Source organism: Anolis carolinensis, chromosome 5 (genome assembly GCF_035594765.1).
Source record: "Anolis carolinensis isolate JA03-04 chromosome 5, rAnoCar3.1.pri, whole genome shotgun sequence".
In the NCBI taxonomy this organism is placed as follows: Eukaryota; Metazoa; Chordata; class Lepidosauria; order Squamata; family Dactyloidae; genus Anolis; species Anolis carolinensis.
The window spans coordinates 146683920-146704054 of NC_085845.1; the positions used below are offsets into that span (position 1 = coordinate 146683920).

Below are 20135 nucleotides of genomic sequence, written 5' to 3' on the forward strand. Positions count from 1 at the left end.
TCACACTGGACTACACTATACAGTTATTTTAAATAATACAGTTATTTTAAATAGAAAAAGAACAAATAGCTGCCATTTGAAGGGAATGCCAGAACACACCACTACAATTTTCTATTGTAGTAATAGTTTTACATTTCATACCTGGGAAGACCAAAACAATGGCTTTAAAATGAAGCAGGAAATTGCTTGTTCAAAGAGAGGATGTGACTGTTATGGCTGAGTTCCTTGACTAAAACCACTGAAAAACTGTAGGATCATGTCAGTTGCTTACAGTAGAAAAGATGCACATTTTGTTCCATATTTCTATTTCTCTGATTTTTAAAGACTTGCTTTAAACCCCTACAATTTCAGAACCTGAGGGTTATAGCTTGTTAAGTAGGCTATACCAGTGCCTTTCCCTGAGGAGGGTACCCATAGCTACTATAATAACATAAAGACCCAAGTTAGCATATAAGCTGTCTCTTGCTGTAAAAGTGGACTATGCTACAGTAAGGAAAGCTTGAAGGCTATTGCAAGCAAGCCATCATATAAATAAAATACCCAAAAAAATCTAATTTATACAAACTCATTGGATTTATATTACACATTTAGCATACATAAATCTTGTAAAGCTCATATAAACACCATATTAGCACATTTAAATGAGTTGCCTAGGGGCCAAGCAGTGCTCTGCTCCAGAACAATACAGTATATGAGCCTGGCAGCTCATATGGAGTGGTATTCAAAATTATGCTAATCTTCTTGCTAATCTTCATGTGTGTATGTCTGTGTATGTTAAAGTAAATAGATTAGTACATTTAAGATTCAGCAGGCTTGCTCCCTTTTACAGATATCCTTTGGTCCAATTTAGTGTAAGGCAGCATGTTTCTTAGGTTTCCATGGCCCCTTCTACACAGCTGTATAAAATCCAGATTATATCTGCTTTGAACTGGATTATCTGGCAGTGTAGAGTCAGATAATTCAGTACAAAGCAGATAATGTGGAATATCTGCCTTGATATTCTAGATTGTATGGCAGTGTAGAAAGGCCCTGTGTCTGAGCTTGCTATACTTCTGGTTCTGCCTCTTAACCAACAACACAGTCAGTGCCGGAAGCAGAAAAATATCCTCTTGTTCACAGATTGATGCTTTGAGTTCTTGCCATCTTTAGAGAGTATGGCTGGATGTTTATGCATTTATTTCATGAATTTATGGACCCCAGGTAAAATACTGCTGAACTTGCTGACCAAAAGGTTGGCGGTTCAAATCCAGGGAGCGGGATGAGCTCCCGCTGTTAGCCCTAGCTTCTGCCAACCTAGCAGTTTGAAAACATGCAATTGTGAGTAGATCAATAGGTACTGCTCTGGTGAGAAGGTAATGGCGCCCCATGCAGTCATGTCAGCCACATGACCTTGGAGATGTCTATGTACAATACCAGCTCTTTGTCTGCAATAGGATCAGACTTGTGAGGGATTAATACATGTATCACCCAAATAAGTCTCAAAGGTAAATTGTATGGTATGCTTATTTTGGAAGGTATCATAATAAACACAAAGAATAAGCCAGTCTGCTGTTTCACTTGTTTTATAAGCATCTTCTATAAGCTTTTCACAAAGCAGGACACTGGATCAGAACCCCTCACGATGATAATCCAGTTCTCATAGCTATGCTCCAAGGATGATCCAAAAATGCTGGCAGCTCTTTTAAACCATATCAACACAGGTGTCACTAGAGTTGTGTCACTCCAATGCAGTAATTTGTGGTATCACCTCCAGGCAGACAGCCACCCCACAATTCCTCAATTGAAAGCTGCTGGTGGAGGGGAGGGGTCTCACTTTGGTTTCTTCCTCTGCCCCTGCTCCCAGAGCAAAGACGGGAAGGACAGGGGCCCAGGGATCTCCCAGGCCCTGCAGAAGGAGAGAGGGAGTGGTTCTAAAGAGGAAGATGAGGACACCCTTACAACAGCTTTGCCTGGCCTGATACACTTGAGTCCCACAACTCTCATGTTTAAGATGCACATCCCTAGGGAGAGGGGGCAGAGGGGGCTTTATCTCACCCTGAAGGGGACTCAGAGCAGCTTCTAAACTGGCAATAATTCAATGCCATGCAAGCATAAACATACACATACAATATACATATACATAAAAATCAGTAAAAATTTAAAAGTATAGCATATCAATACATTAAGATCAGTAATTAAAACCACACAAGATCCAAGGCCATAATCCAGGAGATATTCCAATTGTGTTATAATTATTTCATGGCCTCCTATTGCACTGACTGCTCTCTGAAAGCTTGATCCCATAGCCAGGTTTTTAGTTTCTTTCTAAAGTTCGGGAGGGAGGGAGCTAATCTGATTTCACTGGGAAGGGAGTTCCACAGCCAAAGGGCCGCCACTGAGAAGGCCCTGTCTCTTGTCTCCCCCAGCCACACCTGCAAAGGAGGTGGGACCAAGAGCAGGGCCTTCCCAGAAGATCTTAGCTTCCGAGGAGGTTCATAGAGGGAGATACGTTCAGACAGGTAAGCTGAGCCAGACTGTTTAGGGATGGAAGATGACATTATCAGTCATCACTCCACTTGACCAAAACTCTCCAACACGTTAATCCTGTAAACTTCAGAACTTACACCATCTCCACTACACAGTTGATTGTGTAGTCTTTTGAATTAGCAATAGTTACAAAGATGAAAATGTGCATGTATTTTTTTCCACCTTCCTTCTTAATGCTACCTGAAACAGATGAATTGACAGTTCATTTTTCTTTTGGGAACTACGGTATATGTAAGAGCCTTGTGGAAAAAGCTTATTATGACCTTGGAACTTCCAGGAGGCTCTTTTCTGTTCATGACGAGCAGCTGATACTAATAATGTATCTATGAGCATGACCTTGAAAAAGAGATGTGGCCAATAAAGCGGTCATACATTTTAATAAAAGTACCAGCCAATAAGTAAGGTAAAATAACCTTTTAGTACAGTGGTTCTCAACCTGTGGGTCCCCAGGTCTTTTGGCCTACAACTCCCAGAAATCCCAGGCAGTTTATCAGCTGTCAGGATTTCTGGGAGTTGAAGGCCAAAACATCTGGGGACCCACAGGTTGAGAACCACTGTACCAGTAAAAGGTAAAGGTTTCCCCTGACGTTAAGTCCAGTCATGTCTGACTCTGGGGGTTGGTGCTCATCTCCATTTCTAAGCTGAAGAGCCGGCGTTGTCCATAGACACCTCCAAGGTCATGTGGCCGGCGTGACTGCATGGAGCACTGTACCAGTACAATGCAGTAAATAAACAGTACAAACCTGCCCATCATGTGATGGGACACCTTGCATGGTGCCTTGAATGTACTGGGAATCCTCACAATGCAGATTGCCCTAATTCACTAAAAGGGTTGTGTGTCACATCAGAGATGTATGCATTATAGCCTCTAATAAAGTATCTCAACCAGTGGGGTGTGTGTGTGTGTGTGTGTGTGTGTGTGTGTGTGTGTGTGTGTATAACCAAATTATGTTATTAACAGAAGCAAATGGGTTGCTGTGAGTTTTCCGGGCTTTATGGCTATGACCCAGAAGAATTATCTCCTGACGTTTTACCCACATCTATGGCAGGCATCTCGGAGGTTACTGTATATTGGAAACTAGGCTAGTAAGGTTTATATATCTGTGGAAGGTCCAGGATGGGAGAAAGAACTCTTGTCTGCCTGGGGCAAGTGTGTATGTTGCAAATTAGTCACCTTGATTAACATTTAATTGCCTTGCAGATTCAAGGCCCAGCTGACTCCTGCCTGGGGGATCTTTAGTTGGGAGGTGTTAGCTGGCCCTGATTGTTTCATGCCTGGAATTCCCCTATTTTCAGAGTGGTGTTCTTTATTTACTGTCCAGATTTTAGAGTTTTTTTTAATACTGGTAGCCAGATTTTATTCATTTTCATGGTTTCCTCCTTTCTGTTGAAATTGTTCGCGTGCTTGTATATTTCAATGGCTTCTCTGTGTAGTCTGACATGGTGGTTGTTAGAGTGGTCCAGCATTTCTGAAGCAAGTGTATAACTTATCATTTAATAGATATGTTTTTTCTAAATTATTTTGACCACTAGCATTATATTCAAATGATAAAGTTTGATTTTCCTCTGCAAATTTTATTGGCAGTTGTGGTTGCCATTTCACTTACAATAGAAGGCAAATGAGAAACTACATTGGAGGTTACACGGCAACATGAAAATTCACAAGTTTTCAGAGCATTAAATACATCCACAAAAACTCCTAAATTGGGTTAGTCTTTTCAGATTGTTTTTTAAAACTACAATAGTTTTAATTTCCTCTTCCAATATATCATTGTGCCTGTCACAAAAAGGCAATGAAATACTGAAAAACAATTCTTGCTGCTAGGAAACACAACAGAGACACAGAGAAATGTTTAATGTCTTTTTTTTTTTCAGTCTTTGCACAATTTGGAAAATGAGATAAAGCTAACAGAATGAAATAATTGTTCTTCTGATTTACCTAAATTGTCCCACACTTTAAAAATGTTTTAATGCCGAAATATGCCTTGAAAATATGGTAGGTGTGAGAAAGAATTTGATGATAGTTTTGCTTAAATGTAACTAATACCATACCTATTCATTTGAATGGGAAATAGAGATAAACAAACTATTACTGCATTGTATGGCCAACGTGACAGCAACAGTGGTGGAGCTGTTTAATAACAATGACTATTTATGTCCAATTATATACAAATACATATTTTGGACTATGCCAGTGGTTCTCAATCTGGGGTCCCCAGATGTTTTTGGCTTTCAACTCCCAGAAATCCCAACAGCTGGTAAACTGGCTGGGATTTCTGGGAGTTGTAGGCCAGAAACATCTGGGGACCCCCCAGATTGAGAACCACTGGACTATACTAAGAGAATGATGCTACTAAATTAACTGAATCCATTGTGACTTTGAGTGTTTCTTATTCTTTTTCTGACAAGTATTTTTTTCTCGTTTGGTTTAATATAAAAACAATGTATCATTTCTTTGTTCTAGGAAAATGAACAAAGGTTCTTAACATAGTTGTCTTTTGTAATGTGATGTAGCATTCTAAAAGCTTTCCAAGTTCAGTACCCAATGGAACTCTACCCCTCCCCTGATTTGTCATCTGTTTGACAAAGAGAATGCCACCAGGTGGCGATGTTGTATTTCTTCCTCTTCTAGTAATTGCTGGCTCATAGCTTCTCCTCTCCAAATACTGTATATAAATTAATGAAAATGCTGGGAGGCTTTATTTTAGCAATGAAACAAAATGTAAGACTAGAACACAGATTTCCAGCTCACAGAGGTGATTTGAAATTACATAAAACTTCTGTATTTAAATACATATACATATTTTAGAGACATATCTGAGAAAATGAGAGAAATAGAAGAGGGAGAGTAATTTTGAGACTAGAAAGCCACAGGCTGCCACTGAATGTGTTGCATAGGTATTTGTCTTTTCCTGTTGTCTCATGATGTGTCCAAAGTACAATAGCTTCAGTTTAGTTTTTCAATCTTAATGACACTTTGATCTGATACATATTTAATTGTCTTCTTGGCAATCTTTGGTATCCCAAGAATTCAACCCAACATTTCAAATGAGTTGATTTTCTTCCTTTTCTTTTAAAACATTTAAATGTTTTTATTGAGTGTATTAACTGCATACAGAATATGAAAAAAGAAAACATAGTCAAATACACATAGTACAGGTATGCCATTTCCTCCAACCCCGCACCCATGAACCACCCATGACCCAGTATGAAACTAGTATCTCCAAAAAAAAAAAACAACTACCCATATCCTACATTAATAAATTCCCCTTGCAACTACTTCAAAATCTATTTCTGTATTCCTATCAAGATATCCAAATACAAGCCTCCATTTCTTAACAAAGTCTTTATTGCTTCCTCCTCAGATGCCATTGGCTATTTGGATATATTAGAATAATTTTTCTCTCCAGTCCCTTACCACTAACTCAGATTTTCTTTCTTGTCAGATTTCTTTGTTCTCCAAATTTCACATCCATACATAGAAGCTGGAAATACCGTATTTACTCAAGTCTAATGTGCCATAAAATCTAATGTACACCTCAATTTTGAAAAGCCCAGGACAAAAAAAAGGGTTTTCTGGCTCATGTAATCCACAGAAAAGTGAGCAGATTGATTCAATGGTGCATTAGAATCACACAAGCAAACCTTGCCTGTTGATCATATCATATATGTCTTAATAGATTGAGATGTTATATACCTTAAGTAATTGGAAATAACCCAAAGACATTTATTGTTATTAAAACAAAGCAGTTATTGGAAACAAAACAGGATCAGCCCTGGTTAGTATTTGGATGAGAGACATAATTGAATCCCGGGTGCAGCAGGCTATATTTCAGAAGAAAAAATTAGAAAACCACCTCTGAGGATTCCTCACTTAAGAAAATCCTATGGAATTCATGGGATCTCCATAATCCAACAAGTGACTTGAAAGCATATACCGGTATTAGTCCTATCTTCTACACCATTTTGAGAATACTTCAGTCCTGAAAAGAGGTATAGACATATTTACATGAAGAAAAAACAATGCTTTGAATTAATAATTCAGGAGCTTTTTCACTGAATTCTTGCCAATTGTCACTTCACCTTCAGCCCAGTGTCACATAGTTACTGACATATAAATACTTGGTCTCATCTTCAAAAATTCATTTAAGCTAGCATAGGCTAGAGATCACTCCTAAATAGGCCGAAGAGGGCATAAAAATACTGAATTGTTCTACTTTTGATGTCTAAACAATTTCTGCCTTTCACCACTCTCTAAGACAGTGGTTCTCAACCTGGAGTCCCCATATGTTTTTGGCCTACAACTCCCAGAAATCCCAGCCAGTTTACCAGCTGTTAGGATTTCTGGAAGTTGAAGGCCAAAAACATCTGGGGACCCCAGGTGGAGAACCACTGCTCTAAAATCTTCCATGTATACCTATGCATTTTCATATACAAAATATATTGGAAGATACATTATGAACATACCCACTCAGGGTGCCTCTCTGGGTTCAAAACAGTGAGGAGGAACAACTGGTGGCACTTACTGGTTTTCGTGTGAGCGGGGTGGCTAATCCATCTTGGCTTTTAGCCTGCTCTTTAAGACAAGTATCTAAGGTGATGACCCTATATCAGCACCTTGGATAGCTCTTGAAAGGTTGAAGAGGTTGAGCATCCATTATCTGGAATTTTGAAATACTCCAGAATTTTAATTGTCCACATGAGGTGAGTGAAATGGTCCTACTTCTGCCTTCTGACAGTTCAGTGCACAAAATTATTTTAAAATAGTATAAAATGAATATTTGCTTAGACTTGGGCAACAGAGCAGGTGAGTGTATAAGGAATACTCTGTTATTCCAAGATATCTCATTATGTGTGTGCATATATGAATATTCCAAAATCTGGAAAAAATCCAAAATCCAAAACCCTTCTTGTCCAGGCATTTCAAATGAGGGATATTCAATCTGTACAAGGACTTAAAGCGAATTCACTACATCACTGCTAACCAGCTATTATAAAACAATTGCCCCAGATGTGTGTTTATCAAATATCCTGCATGAATCAGCTTTAGCCTTCAGTGAATTTTCATGACTGTCCAAGGTAGGACATTTGGTGTGTCACACACGGGCAAAGTGGAATCACAAATCAGACATCAAGGACCATCCAGTTCAACCCCCTGCCATGGAGAAACACACACAACCCTCCTCACAGATGATCATCCAGTCTCTGTTTGAAAACCTCCAGAGAAGCAAACTCTCCCAAGCTCCAAAGCAATATACTGTATTCCACTGTTGAACAGCTCTTACCTTTAGGAAGACCTTCCTAATGTTGAAGTGGAATCTCTTTTCTTGCAGTTTGTATCAATTGCTCTGAGTAAATAACTTTGCTATTAGAACATTTTAATAGCTGCTTTTGGGTGCTGCCTGTAAGGCTGCCATATTGGAAACTGGAGTTTGGTCCTAGTTGCATAGAAGGTGGAACTTCAGTAGCTGTTTCATGTTGCACAACCACAAGAAATACCCCCTGAAATTCCCTCTTTGGCTGCATCTACACTGTTGAATTCATGTAGCCTGACACCACATTAACTGCCATGGCTCAGTACTATAGAACCTATCTCTTCTGGCAAGCCTTCCCAGTCAGTTTTAATGATGAATTTTAAACTCACGTGTTGTGTTCACTATATTTTAATCTTTGTTCTACCTATTTTAATATATGTAATTGGTAGAAGTATGTTTTAATATGTGTATTTTATATAATGAATAGTTTGAGTACCTGGCAATGCCTGAGTTATTTGAAAAAGGTTTTGTTTGTTTATGGATGTTATGAATGGTCCCACTAGAAATTGGTGTAGATCCATGGTTGATAGGGTTAACAGTAGGCTCCGGATGTGGGTGAAGATACAGCAAATCCCATTTTCTGTGGTCCGTCCTCCTCAAAACCTCACCAAGACCTGTGTCTCAAGTTTGGTCCCGTTTCGTCATGGGTGGAAGTCAAAGTAGTCTGTGGAAACAGATGAAGGGACTACAAATCCCATTATCCATGATCCATCCTCCCCTAAACCTCACCATGATGTAAAGTGAGTCATGGGGGTCTGTGTCCCAAATTTGATTCATATCGTGTTGTCGAAGGCTTTCATGGCCGGGATCACAGGGTTGTTGTACAACAACCCTTGATTCATATCCATGGCTGATGGAGTTAGCAGTAGTCTATAGATGTGGGTGAAGGTACTGCAAATTCCATTGTCTGTGTTCAATCCTCCTGCAAACCTCACCAGGATGTAAAGTGGGACATGGGGGTATACATACATACAAATGTTGTAACCCGACTTGAGCCATGAGGAGAGGCAGGTAAGAAATAAAATTGTTATTATTGACACAACGACATAATGTGACCCAGCAAACAAGATAGATATGCTGGATTTTGTATCACAAGTCGAACACTTCCCAAGCATTTAGGACTGTGTGATGTATTTTCGGATGATGCAAGCAGATCCCAGTAGAGTGGCCTTTTGCAGTTGGCAGATCGTAATTTTGTCAATGCCTATTGTTTCCAAATGCCGGCTGAGATCTTTTGGCACGGCACCCATTGTGCCGATCACCACCAGGACCACCTGCACTGGTTTCTGCCAGTCTTTTAAGTTCGATCTTGAGGTCCTGATAGTGGCTGAGTTTTTCCTGTTGTTTAATTGTTAATTATTATTATTATTATTATTGGAGTTGCCATTGGGTGAGCACAAAAACTCTTTGGCAAAGAAGACTAAAACCACAGCTCTAGTGATTCCATAGAATTAACCAGTGGCAGTTAAAGTGGTGTCATGCTGCATTAATCTGATAGTGTGGATCAGTGATATTTTGGACTCCAACTCCCAGAAACCCAGCCATCTGTGCCAACAGTCAGGAATTCTGGGAGATGAAGTCTTGGAAGACTGAAGTTTGGGAATGTATGGTGACAGATGCACCCTTGGACAAAACCATTAAAGGTTCAGTAAACCCTCTTCAGTTTTAGAATCATAGGGTTGGAAGCGACCGCATGAGCCATCTAGTCCAACGCCCTGCCATGCAGGAAAAGCACAATCAAAGCACCCCGGACAGATGGCTATTCTACCTCTGTTTAAAAGCCTCCAAGGAAGGAGCTTCCACCACATTCTGAGGCAGAGACTTCCACTGTTGAACAGCAAGCACAGTTAGGAAGTTCTTGGCACTCAACCAGAGGGAACTTGCCCGGAAAGGAGAGAGACGCTAAGGTGGGGGGTGTCAATCAAACCCAACACGGGCTCCACCCTCACAACAACTTCAAGGTCTCCAAGGCAACCCGAGTCACCTCCCCCCCCCCCTCTCTCTCGTTTTCCCGCCTCCTCTCACGCCTCAAGGCAGCAGGGCTTCGGGTGAGTTTGGTGCCGAGGCAGAAGTCCCGCTCCGCCCCTTCAGCGCGGCTCAGGCGGCTTTCTCTTTCGAAGGCTTCGGGTGAGTTTGGTGCCGAGGCAGAAGTCCCGCTCCGCCCCTTCAGCGCGGCTCAGGCGGCTTTCTCTTTCGAAGGCAAGCTCGGACCAAGTTCTCCCTTTCCTCTCTCTCGGGCTGGTCCCGTCGTTCCCCGGCGCTTCTCCCAAGTTTGCTCTGGGCATCGCCTGGAAAGGAAAGGGCGCCATGGATGTGGAGAACCAAGACGTGCTGCTGGAGGAGGAGGAGGACGAGGAAGGGGGAGAAGGCGAGGAAGAGGATGGGGAGACCGGTGAGTGTCGGAGCAGGGATTTTGGGAATAGAAGCGTGTGTGTTTGCTTGTGGAGAGAGGTTGGAGGATATTCACTGTAGTTTTAGACCAGAGAAAATGAGGACCCAAATGATCAAGGGTTTGGAAGCCAAACTGTACAAGGAACAATGTGTTGTCGGAGGTTTTCATGGGTTTGCTGCGAGTTTTTCCGGCCATGTTCAAGAAGCATTATCTCTTGACGTTTTGCCCACATCTTTGGCAGGCATCCTCAGAGGTTGTGAGGTCTATTGGAAACTAGGCAAGTGGGGTTTATATATATATCTGTGGGATGCCTGTCCAACTCTTGTCTGTTGGAGGCAGGTGTGGATGTTGCAATTAATAACTTTGATTAGCATGGGAAAGCCTTGCAGCTTCGAGGCCTGGCTGAATCCTGCCTGAGGGGATCCTTTGTTGGCAGGTGTTAGCTAGCCCTGATTGTTTCCTGTCTGGAATTCCACTGTCTTCTGAGTGTTGTTGTTTGTTTACTGTCCAGATTTTAGAGTTTTTGTAATACTGGTAGCCAGATTTTATTCATTTTGAAGGTTTCCTCCTTTCTGTTGCAATTGTCCACAGGCTTGTGGATTTCAATGGTTTCTCTGTGTAGTCTGACATAGTGGTTGTTAGAGGTCCAGCATTTCTGTGTTCTCAAATAATATGCTGTATCCAGGTTGGTCCATCAAGTGCTCTGCTATGGCTGACTTCTCTGGTTGAGTTAGTCTGCAGTGCCTTTCATGTTCCTTGATTTGTGTTTGAGCAATGCTGTGTTTGGTGGTCCCTATGTAGACTTGTTCACAGCTGCATGGTATACGGTAGGCTCCTGCAGAGGTGAGAGGATCTACAGGCCAATGGATACTCCACCACAGACATCAGAAGAACTGCAAGAAGAACTTGCTACAGCTTGGAGCTTTGTTGGATGACTTTGTGTATCTTATTGTGTGTTAGATCTTGACTTTGGACTTTGGATTACATATAGTTTGAATGTGTTGGTGAGGAGCTTTGGACTTGACTATTGACTACGCCTTCTGGATTATCCCTGCATAGTTTTTTGTTTGAATCTACTTTGGCTTTGACCCCGGACTAACTGACGATGAATATAGTGAGTGGCTGCTTATACTGAGAGACGCTGTGCACGGTTGTGAAAGTCGTCAAAGACTTTCATGGACAGAATCGCTGAGTTGCTGTGAGTTTTCAGGACAGCATGGCCATTTTCCAGAGCATTCTCTCCTGATGTTTCGCCCACATCACTGGTAGGCATCCTTAAAGGTTATGGGGTCTGTTGTAAACTAGGAAAGTGGGGTTTTTATATCTGTGGAATGTTCAGGCTGGGAGAAAGAACTCTTGTCTGCCTGAGGCAAGTGTGAATGTTGCAATTGGCCAACTTGATTAGCATTGAATAGCCTTTCAGCTTCAAGGTCTGGCTGCTTACTGCCTTTGTTGGGAGGTGTCAGCTACCCCTGATTGTTTTCTGTCTGGAATTCCCCTGTTTTCTGAGTGTTGTTCTTTATTTACTGTCCTGATTTTAGAATTTTTAATACTGGTAGCCACTGGTTTCATTCATTTTCATGGTTTCCAGTATTACAAAACTCTACAATCGGGACAGCAAACAAAGAAAAACACCCAGAAGACAGGGGAATTCCAGATAAGAAACAATCAGGGCCAGCTGACACCTCTCAACAAAGAATTCCCCCAGGCAAGAATCAGCCAGGCTTTGAAGCTGCCAAGCTATTCAAGCTGGCCAATTGCAACATTCACACTCGCCTCAGGCAGACAAGAGTTCTTTCTCCCACCCTGAACATTCCACAGATACATAATCCCCACTTGACTAGTTTCCAGCAGACTTCACAACCTCTGAGTATGCCTGCCATAGATGTGGGCGAAACGTCAGGAGAAAATGCTTCTGCAACATGGCCATACAGCCTGGAAAACTCACAGCAACCCAACTTTTTAATTGTTAAAGTTTTGCTTCCCGGTTCTTTTAAAAGAGATGGCTTTAAAGTTGGGGACATCTGCAGATGCCTATTGACTTGGAAAATGTTCTGACTCTGGAGTTGGCCCTCAACTTTGCCCTTCTCCGTCCCCGGCCACCATTCACTTCTTCACCCACTCCTTTTCTGAAAGGCTGATCTGAGATTTGAGCAGAACTGTATGCAAAGAGAACTGCCTGCAGTGTGTGTCTTTTGCCAATGGGCTTAGGAAAGAATGTGCCTTTGTGCTGGGATCTCAGTTTGTTAGTTTAAAGAGCAGAAAGCTGTCACTCTTCCAAATAAATATGAGTCAGAAAACAAATGATGAATTGGGCGGGGAAGTGAAGTTTGTAGACAGGGGTGTTTGCATCAGATGGTCTGGAAATACTCAGCAACACTGTTTTTTTCCTATTTGAAAGACTCTGGAATACTAGATTTTAGTGTGTGTGTTTGTTCCTTTAAGTTGCCTGTTGATTTATGGCAACACCACGAATTTCATAGGGTTTTGTTAGGCAAGGAATACTCAGATCTGGTTTAGCATTTCCTTCCCCTAAAATATAGCCTACAGCAGCTGGTATTCATTTTCTCCCATCTCAGTCCTTACTCTACTTCCCTTCCAAAATCGGACAGCATCGGATGCCAGGAAAAGAGAGTTGGTCTTGCATAAGGCCATTAAAATCAGTAGGGGCCTTATTTATTCAAAGCCATGTTTTGTAACTTTTGGAACATAGAGTTCTGCCTATGCTTTGTGAAACCAAAGCTAGATGAAATAAAAATAAATGTAACTCAAGAGAAATGATAAAATGGTTTTAAACTTTACTTCTTTGTGTTGGAATTAGATTTTGGGCAGTAGGAGAAGATTATTAGGTTATTATCTTTGGAAAATAATGTTGTGCTCACAGAACAAAAAGCCTCCTACAGTCTCTGGCTTGGACCTCACTCTTGGCTTCAACATCAAGTTTTGGTTTTACGGTTTTGGCAGGCTGTAATTTAACAGCCAAAGCAGTTTTGTAGAGCGAGAAGAAAAGTGTAATAAATAAGAAAATGTATTTTGTGTCTTAGGCCCCTTTCACGCAGCTGAATAAAATCCCACATTTTCTACTTTGAACTGGAATATATAGCAGTGTGGACTCAAATAACCCAGTTCAAAGCAGATATTGTAGGATTTTCTGCCTTGATATTCTGAGTTATAGGGCACTTAGATAAGAGCACTTATTTCTTCATGTGTTCAATTTACAATTGCATTCCTATGCATACATATTATCAAAAAGCCTCATTAAATACATTGAGACTAACTTGAGAAAGCATACATATGATTGCACTCATGCACACACACACATTTGCCACTTATCTTTTTCAAACAAGTTGTTGCTCCCTGAAAACAGCAATTAACACCCATGAATGAAAACAAAGTCTGCTAAAACTGTGCCAAAATTGTTAGCTCATCAAAAAGATAAAAACAGTACCAACTAAGGGCCACCTAGCTCTGTCAGAACACATTACAGTGCATATGCTCCCATATGTTACAATGTAATTTTCTCTGGAAGAATATAAACAGGGGCTTATAAAGCCATCGCTAAGGAAAAATGCACAGCTAGGGTTTCAATCCTGCGATGATGCGATCTCAGACACAATTAATTACCTAACCTCCTGAATAGAATATGGGAAAAGATCACCTGAAGGTTTGAAACAATACTATCCACGTGGGGAATGGCTTTTCTGGACATTTGAAGGGTCCAATCCATCTATGTTTGTGCGTATATGATTACAAGTCAACTATTGACTTATAGTGACCCCATGCACTTCAAAAGGGTTTCTCAGACAAGGAATATAATCAGCCCATCATATCCATGTGGGTTGGTTTTGGGATCCATCACAAATACAACAAAATGTAGATGACCACACTTTTATATTATTTTATGGTGATAACATGAACACACATGAGTCAGAATATCCACTTTCATGTCACTGCCATTTACTGATATGGGGCACCAAACCTGGACTTGCTGAAGATTGTAGATCCAGGTTCTGCACTCAAAGATTATTTTGCCAGTTACTTCCTCTGAAATGTAGCCTTCAATTCCTTGCATTCATTAGTGATCTGGTCTCCCATCCAGGTACTAACCAGAACTGGACAAGCTCAGCTTCCAATAACAGATGTACTTACTTACTTAGGTGATCCCTTGTTGTCCAAGTATAATGGCCTTCCAAGTGTAGTGTCTTGGCAGTGGATACATAGGTGGCTGTAGAGCCTTATTCTTGACCCGCATGTTCTTCCACAGTATCAGTTTCCAGGTGGAAGGCGATCCAGTTAGGGTTGGCTTGATGTGCCTTCCTCTTGGCAAGTTTCTCCCTTTCGCCCTCCATTCGTGCCTCTTCAAATTCCACAGCACTGCTGGTCACAGCTGGCCTCCAGCTAGAGCACTCAAGGGCCAGGGCTTCCCAGTTCTCAATATCTATGCCACAGATGAGATCTGGTAGCTTTAGAGCAGCAGTTCTCAACTTGGGGTCCCCTGATGTTTTGGCCTTCAACTCCCAGAAATCCTAACAGCTGGTAAACTGGCTAGGATTTCTGGGAGCTGTAAGCCAAAAACATCTGGGGACCTCAAGTTGAAAAACACTGTTTTAGGGTATTTGCCCCCCTTCAATTCATCTATAGGAGAAATTTAAGCAGGAACAGAAAAATACCATGAACTATTCATATGGATAATTACAAATTGAAAGTTGATATGTGGAAATCTAGAAATCGCTACTGTTTTGTGCAGGACTTTCGCTCATCATTCTGCTGGCAAAATTATGGATTTAACATTGGCTTGTGGCAATTTGAAATGTTGTAAAAGTCTGTAAAAAGGTATAAAAGTCAAAAGATGACAGGATAAAGGTGTTTTTTAAAAAAAAATGAATGTAAGGCTCATTTTCTTTAAATCTTCTCCTTCCACTTTGTAAGTTGAATCTGACATTTATCTCTTGTAAATTGCAGAGTGCATCTGCCTGTATGTTTGACATCAGTCTTCCTTACAATCATGAAACCTTTTACTTCTGCCTAAGTTGTAAAGAGAAAGAAAATAGAGACAAGAGGCAGCTGATGTGTGTAATATTTGTCAGTGATGCATGCAAGTATTTGGAGACTACGCAGTAGAAACTGTCTAGATTTATCAAAGTTGTAATGGGTAGATGATTTCTCATCCTTGTTTCAATTTGTAACAAAGTAAAATTAGATATAGTACATACAAATATTCATGTCGCCAATTACTTGGATTAAACATTGAAATTTATCAGAAAGGTAGCTAATGGTGCTATCATTTGTTATCTAAAAAGTTGTGTCCTTTTGATTGTGCTAAATATGTGAGTTCAGTCCAGATTACCTGATTTGAACTGGGTTATATAGCAGTGTAGACTCATATAATCCAGTTCAAAGCATATAATAAGGATTATCTGCTTTGATATGCGGGGACATGAGAGAAGCCTCCCACAGGATGGTAACACATTTATTTATTTATTTACAGTATTTATACTCCTCCCTTCTCACCCCGAAGGGGACTCAGGGCGGATCACATTGTACACATATAAGGCAAAGATTCAATGCCATATAACATAGAACAGAGACAGACACAGAGGCAATTTTAAACCTTCTCCATCTTCCAGCTTCTTGAGGGTATGCTTGATTCTGGCCACAGAGGGAGCAGCTGCTTCATCATCCACTACGACGGCACTTCCTCATTCCAATGGTGGCTGGATTATTTTTATGGTGTCGTAAATTAGCCTCCCCACATATAAGTGGTACCTAAATTTCCTACTTGATAGATGCAACTATCTTTCAGGTTGCATAAAATCAGCAACGAGCAGGGGCTATATTTTATTTTTAATTGTCGGATGCTCACCCTGACACAGGCTGGCCTCGAACTCATGACCTCTTGGTCAGAGTGATTTATTGCAGCAGCTGCTAACCAGCCTGCGCCACAGCCCTGGGTAATGTCCCCTGGGTAATGTCTCTGTAGACGGCCAATTCTCTCACACCAGAAGCGACTTGCAGTATATTCTGAACTTGCTTCTGACACGATTTTAAAAAATCTGCTTTGGTAATCTGGATTATATGGTGGTGTAGAAGTGGCCATGGTTTTTAACGTTGACTCTAGATATATGCAAGGATCTTAGGCAGTGCAGTGTTCCACATTTTAAAAGGCCTGAGGCTACTTTGTATGCACCTGCATCAACACTTCTGTTTGGACATGTTTTCAAATCATGGGGCCCTGGTGTGCTAATGTTGAATGTGCAGACCAGGCAACCTCATTTAAATGAAATGTCAAGGCTGCACAAGCCTACAGGGATATGTTTTTCTTATATATCTGCTGTCATTTTGTCCCAGTATATTTATTAGTCTTTTATTTTCAGTACAGTTTTGATCACTTTGCTAACAGATCTTACACAAATGGAAGAGAATAGTAGGCGTGCCATCATTTTTAACTTCAGTAAAGATGAGTAAAGTACATTTTTGTAGCCTACAAAGACTTCCAGAAGACATCTAAAGCCCATTGGGCTCCAATTATTTTTTAAAAATAATTAATGGAAAGTGGTAGAATTACCATAATTTGATATATCAAGTATACTAAATTTAGCAGTCAGGGCTATGTTTCCCCTCTAGCCCCTAAACCTTCTCCTAGCTTTTTTATTGTGTCAGAAATGACTTGAGTACATACTACAAGTCGCTTCTGGTGTGAGAGAATTGCCAGCCTACAGAGACGTTGCCCAGGGCATTCCCGGATGTGTTAGCTGGGAGGCTTCTCTCATGTCCCTGCACGCTGGAGCTGACAGAAGAGAACTCACCCCGTCTTGCGGATTTGAACTGGCAACCTTCAGGTCAGCAACCCAACCTTCAGGTCAGCAGTTCAGCCAACACAACAGTTTAACCCATTGCGCCACTTTGGCCCCTCCTTCCCCTAGTAAAAATGAATGACCAAAATTTTACAAAATTAAAACCAAAACTGACATGTTTTCAGATCATTTGGTTCTGATGTTCTAATGCTGAACATGCAGATAATGCAACCAAAATTGAAACCAAAATGACTTTCCCATTACTTTAGGGTCACTGGGAAAATATTAGTATGCCCAATTAGGTGGGTACATTAAGTGTAGAAATTGGTTTGTTTGCCCAAACAAGTTTTCACCCATGCCCTATATTTTGGAGAAAGCATGTGATTAAAAATGTAACAGTGACAAGAAACAGAACCAATTTTCAACTATGAGAACTGACAGGCTCTAAGCTTGCCACCACTTCCTTTGCTGTGGGTTGAGTCATTGCTGTGGTTTTATAATCAAATCATGCTGTCTTGTTGCTAACGTAATTCCCTCGAGAGGAACTGAACTGTGGGGGAGGGTTCTGTTTATTTACTTTTGAGATTTCCAAGCTACCCTTCAACTGTGTGTAAAATCTGAAGCTACAGCCTGCAGTTGGCAAGCTATTGCTTTATTCCAGGTAAATGTCTCATTTAAATCTGAGATTGCTTCTGAGAAAGTTTTCTGCAGCACAGCAAACCATCCTTCCTGTCTTCACTTCCTTCAGTTCAAGAAAAGGATTGTACTTCAAACAGCTACTATTGTGTCCTCTGCAAAGCAAGGAGGATCTGAACAAACAGTTCTGCCCATCCTGATTCCACTTTTAAGACTAAATCCTGTTGGTTCACCTCTTGACATACACAAAGCTAGCTGGCAAAATGTTACAAAACATTTCCAGGCAAGGTTGCATGTTCCTAGGTACTACCGTGGAATGTGATATTGCCCCTTCTCCATATTGCCATTTGCTTAATCCAATCCCCAATATTCAGGTAAAGGAGCAGGGATTGCTAGCAGCAGACTCTTTGGGTTGATTCTAGGCACCTTAATGGTTTGGATGCAGGTGTATATAGAATCTCAAGACTATTTGCTACCCTCCTCCCACTTACCCAAGTCAAGCTACACAGTATTCAAAGCCAGTCAAATTATTCTGACACTTCACAAAATCTCACAAGAACCTTTCCTTAGCTAAGGAAGTGAAGAAAATGTATAATAGAGTGAATAACTAATTCAGGCCCCTTCCACACTGCCCCTATATCCCAGAATCTGATCCCAGATTATCTTCTTATCCCAGATTATTTGGCAGTGGAGACTCTATAATCCAGTTTAAAGCACATAATATGGATCAGATCTTGGGATATAGGGCAGTGTAGGAGAGGTCTCAAAGCTGGCTCTCGGGACTGCAATTCCCTAGCTATCTTTGCTGGCTAGATCTGATTGGCATTGCAGTCCATCAACATCTGGAGAGTCATGCATTGCCTAACCTTAAATTAACCATGTGCTGGCCTTCCATGACAACTAAGGCCCCATCTACAGTGCCATATAAAATCCAGAACATTTGCTATGAACTGGATTATATGGAAGTGTAAACTCATATAATTCAGTTCAAAGCAGATAATGTGGATTACTTACTTTGATAATCTGGATGAGATGGCAGAGTAGATCCTGCTTAATGCTCACTGTGTCCAGTAACTGCCTCACAAAGAATGCCACATGGCAATATCAGTCCTGTTCACTGGTAGACCATTGTTGATGGTTGTAGAAATAAATAAATAGAAACTTTACCACGGTTTCTAAATCAAGATAAACCCTGCAGTATAATAAAGCATCACTCAGCCTTGTGCAACAATTAACAGTATCTTTACTTTAGTTCAAACAGGGCAACAAAATATTTAACAGTCTTTCTGCAGTCACACAGAGAACATAGGAATAAACAGTCCCTTTAAATATGCCTCATTTGTCTTATAAATAATCAGGCTTCAGAGAGTATGGCAGCCATTTCGTTCCTCACCAATTTCCAGTCAACTGCTCTCCTCCCTCTCCAAGATGAAAGTGGCAGTTAAAACCGTTTGTATCAACACCAAGATAGAGGCAGCAGCCAATCGGAATTCTGGCTCCTGGCTGGCTCAGCCAATCAGCTGTCGCCACATGCCTTTCCAGTCAACTCATTCCATTATGGTGTCTTTTTACAAACCCTCACAAATATCAATCCTGTTCACTGGTTGACCATATATTAGGAATGCATAAGATCCCAGGTTTAATCCCTGGCACCTCTGACACTGTGTACTCCTTATTTAAGAAGGCAGCCCAGAAAGTTTCAGTGCTAGCAGGCTATGTTGACTTCCAGTTCTGAAGGGATTGCTTTCATTTTCATAGAGAAAAACTTGGCAGGAACAATTGTTGCTGGCATTTCTACTTCAGTGGCTGAAACAATAATGGATCTATACTATAAGGCCCCCATATCCATGGAGGATACATTCCTTGACTTATAATGGAAATCTGAAACCACAGATAAACCTATTGAAATGACTGACTTGTGGTGGAAACATATTATGGAACCACACTGGAGGACCTAGAAAATGCCTAGAGAGAACTTTCCTATAGCATTTTGTGGTTCTCCAGTGTTACTGTATGGTCAACGTCTAGCAGAAGCATACCACATAATTCCATTGGAGGACCAAGTAAGAAAACATATTTTTTTCAGACATGAGTAAGTGAAATCTCAGGTACTGGTCCCATGGATATGAGAGTCATACTAGTTGTGCTGGCAAACAAAGAAAACTTCCTCAGTTACACTCCATTTAAGGAAAACGTTTTTTGTATTTAGAAGATTTTAATAAGTAAATGTTAATGAAAGAAATCTGTATGCAGTGCTCTTCAAATTCAGGAAGCATATTCAGTGATATACAACAAAATCCACAATGCAGCAAGGACAGCTGGATTTCAAAGCAAGTTACTTTTCCGTTGCTAATGGAGCTGAAATTTTGTTTGTTGTTTTTTGCCTTCTAGTTTTTCCAATTTATACTGGCCCTACAGCAGTGGTTCTCAACCTGGGGTCCCCAGATGTTCTTGGCCTACAACTCCCAGAAA

General features: G+C 40.9%; 1 protein-coding gene across 1 annotated transcript in view; it reads left to right on the plus strand.

Moving 5' to 3' along the window:
• Positions 1–9966: 9966 nt before the first annotated feature.
• The window catches only part of ano6 (anoctamin 6), an 81237-nt gene continuing 71068 nt past the window's right edge, over positions 9967–20135 (plus strand). Inside the window, exon 1 of the mRNA XM_003221267.4 lies at positions 9967–10233. Within this exon, the coding sequence (XP_003221315.2) occupies positions 10149–10233 (85 nt within the window). The 5' untranslated portion in view covers positions 9967–10148. The remainder of the gene's footprint in view (positions 10234–20135) is intronic.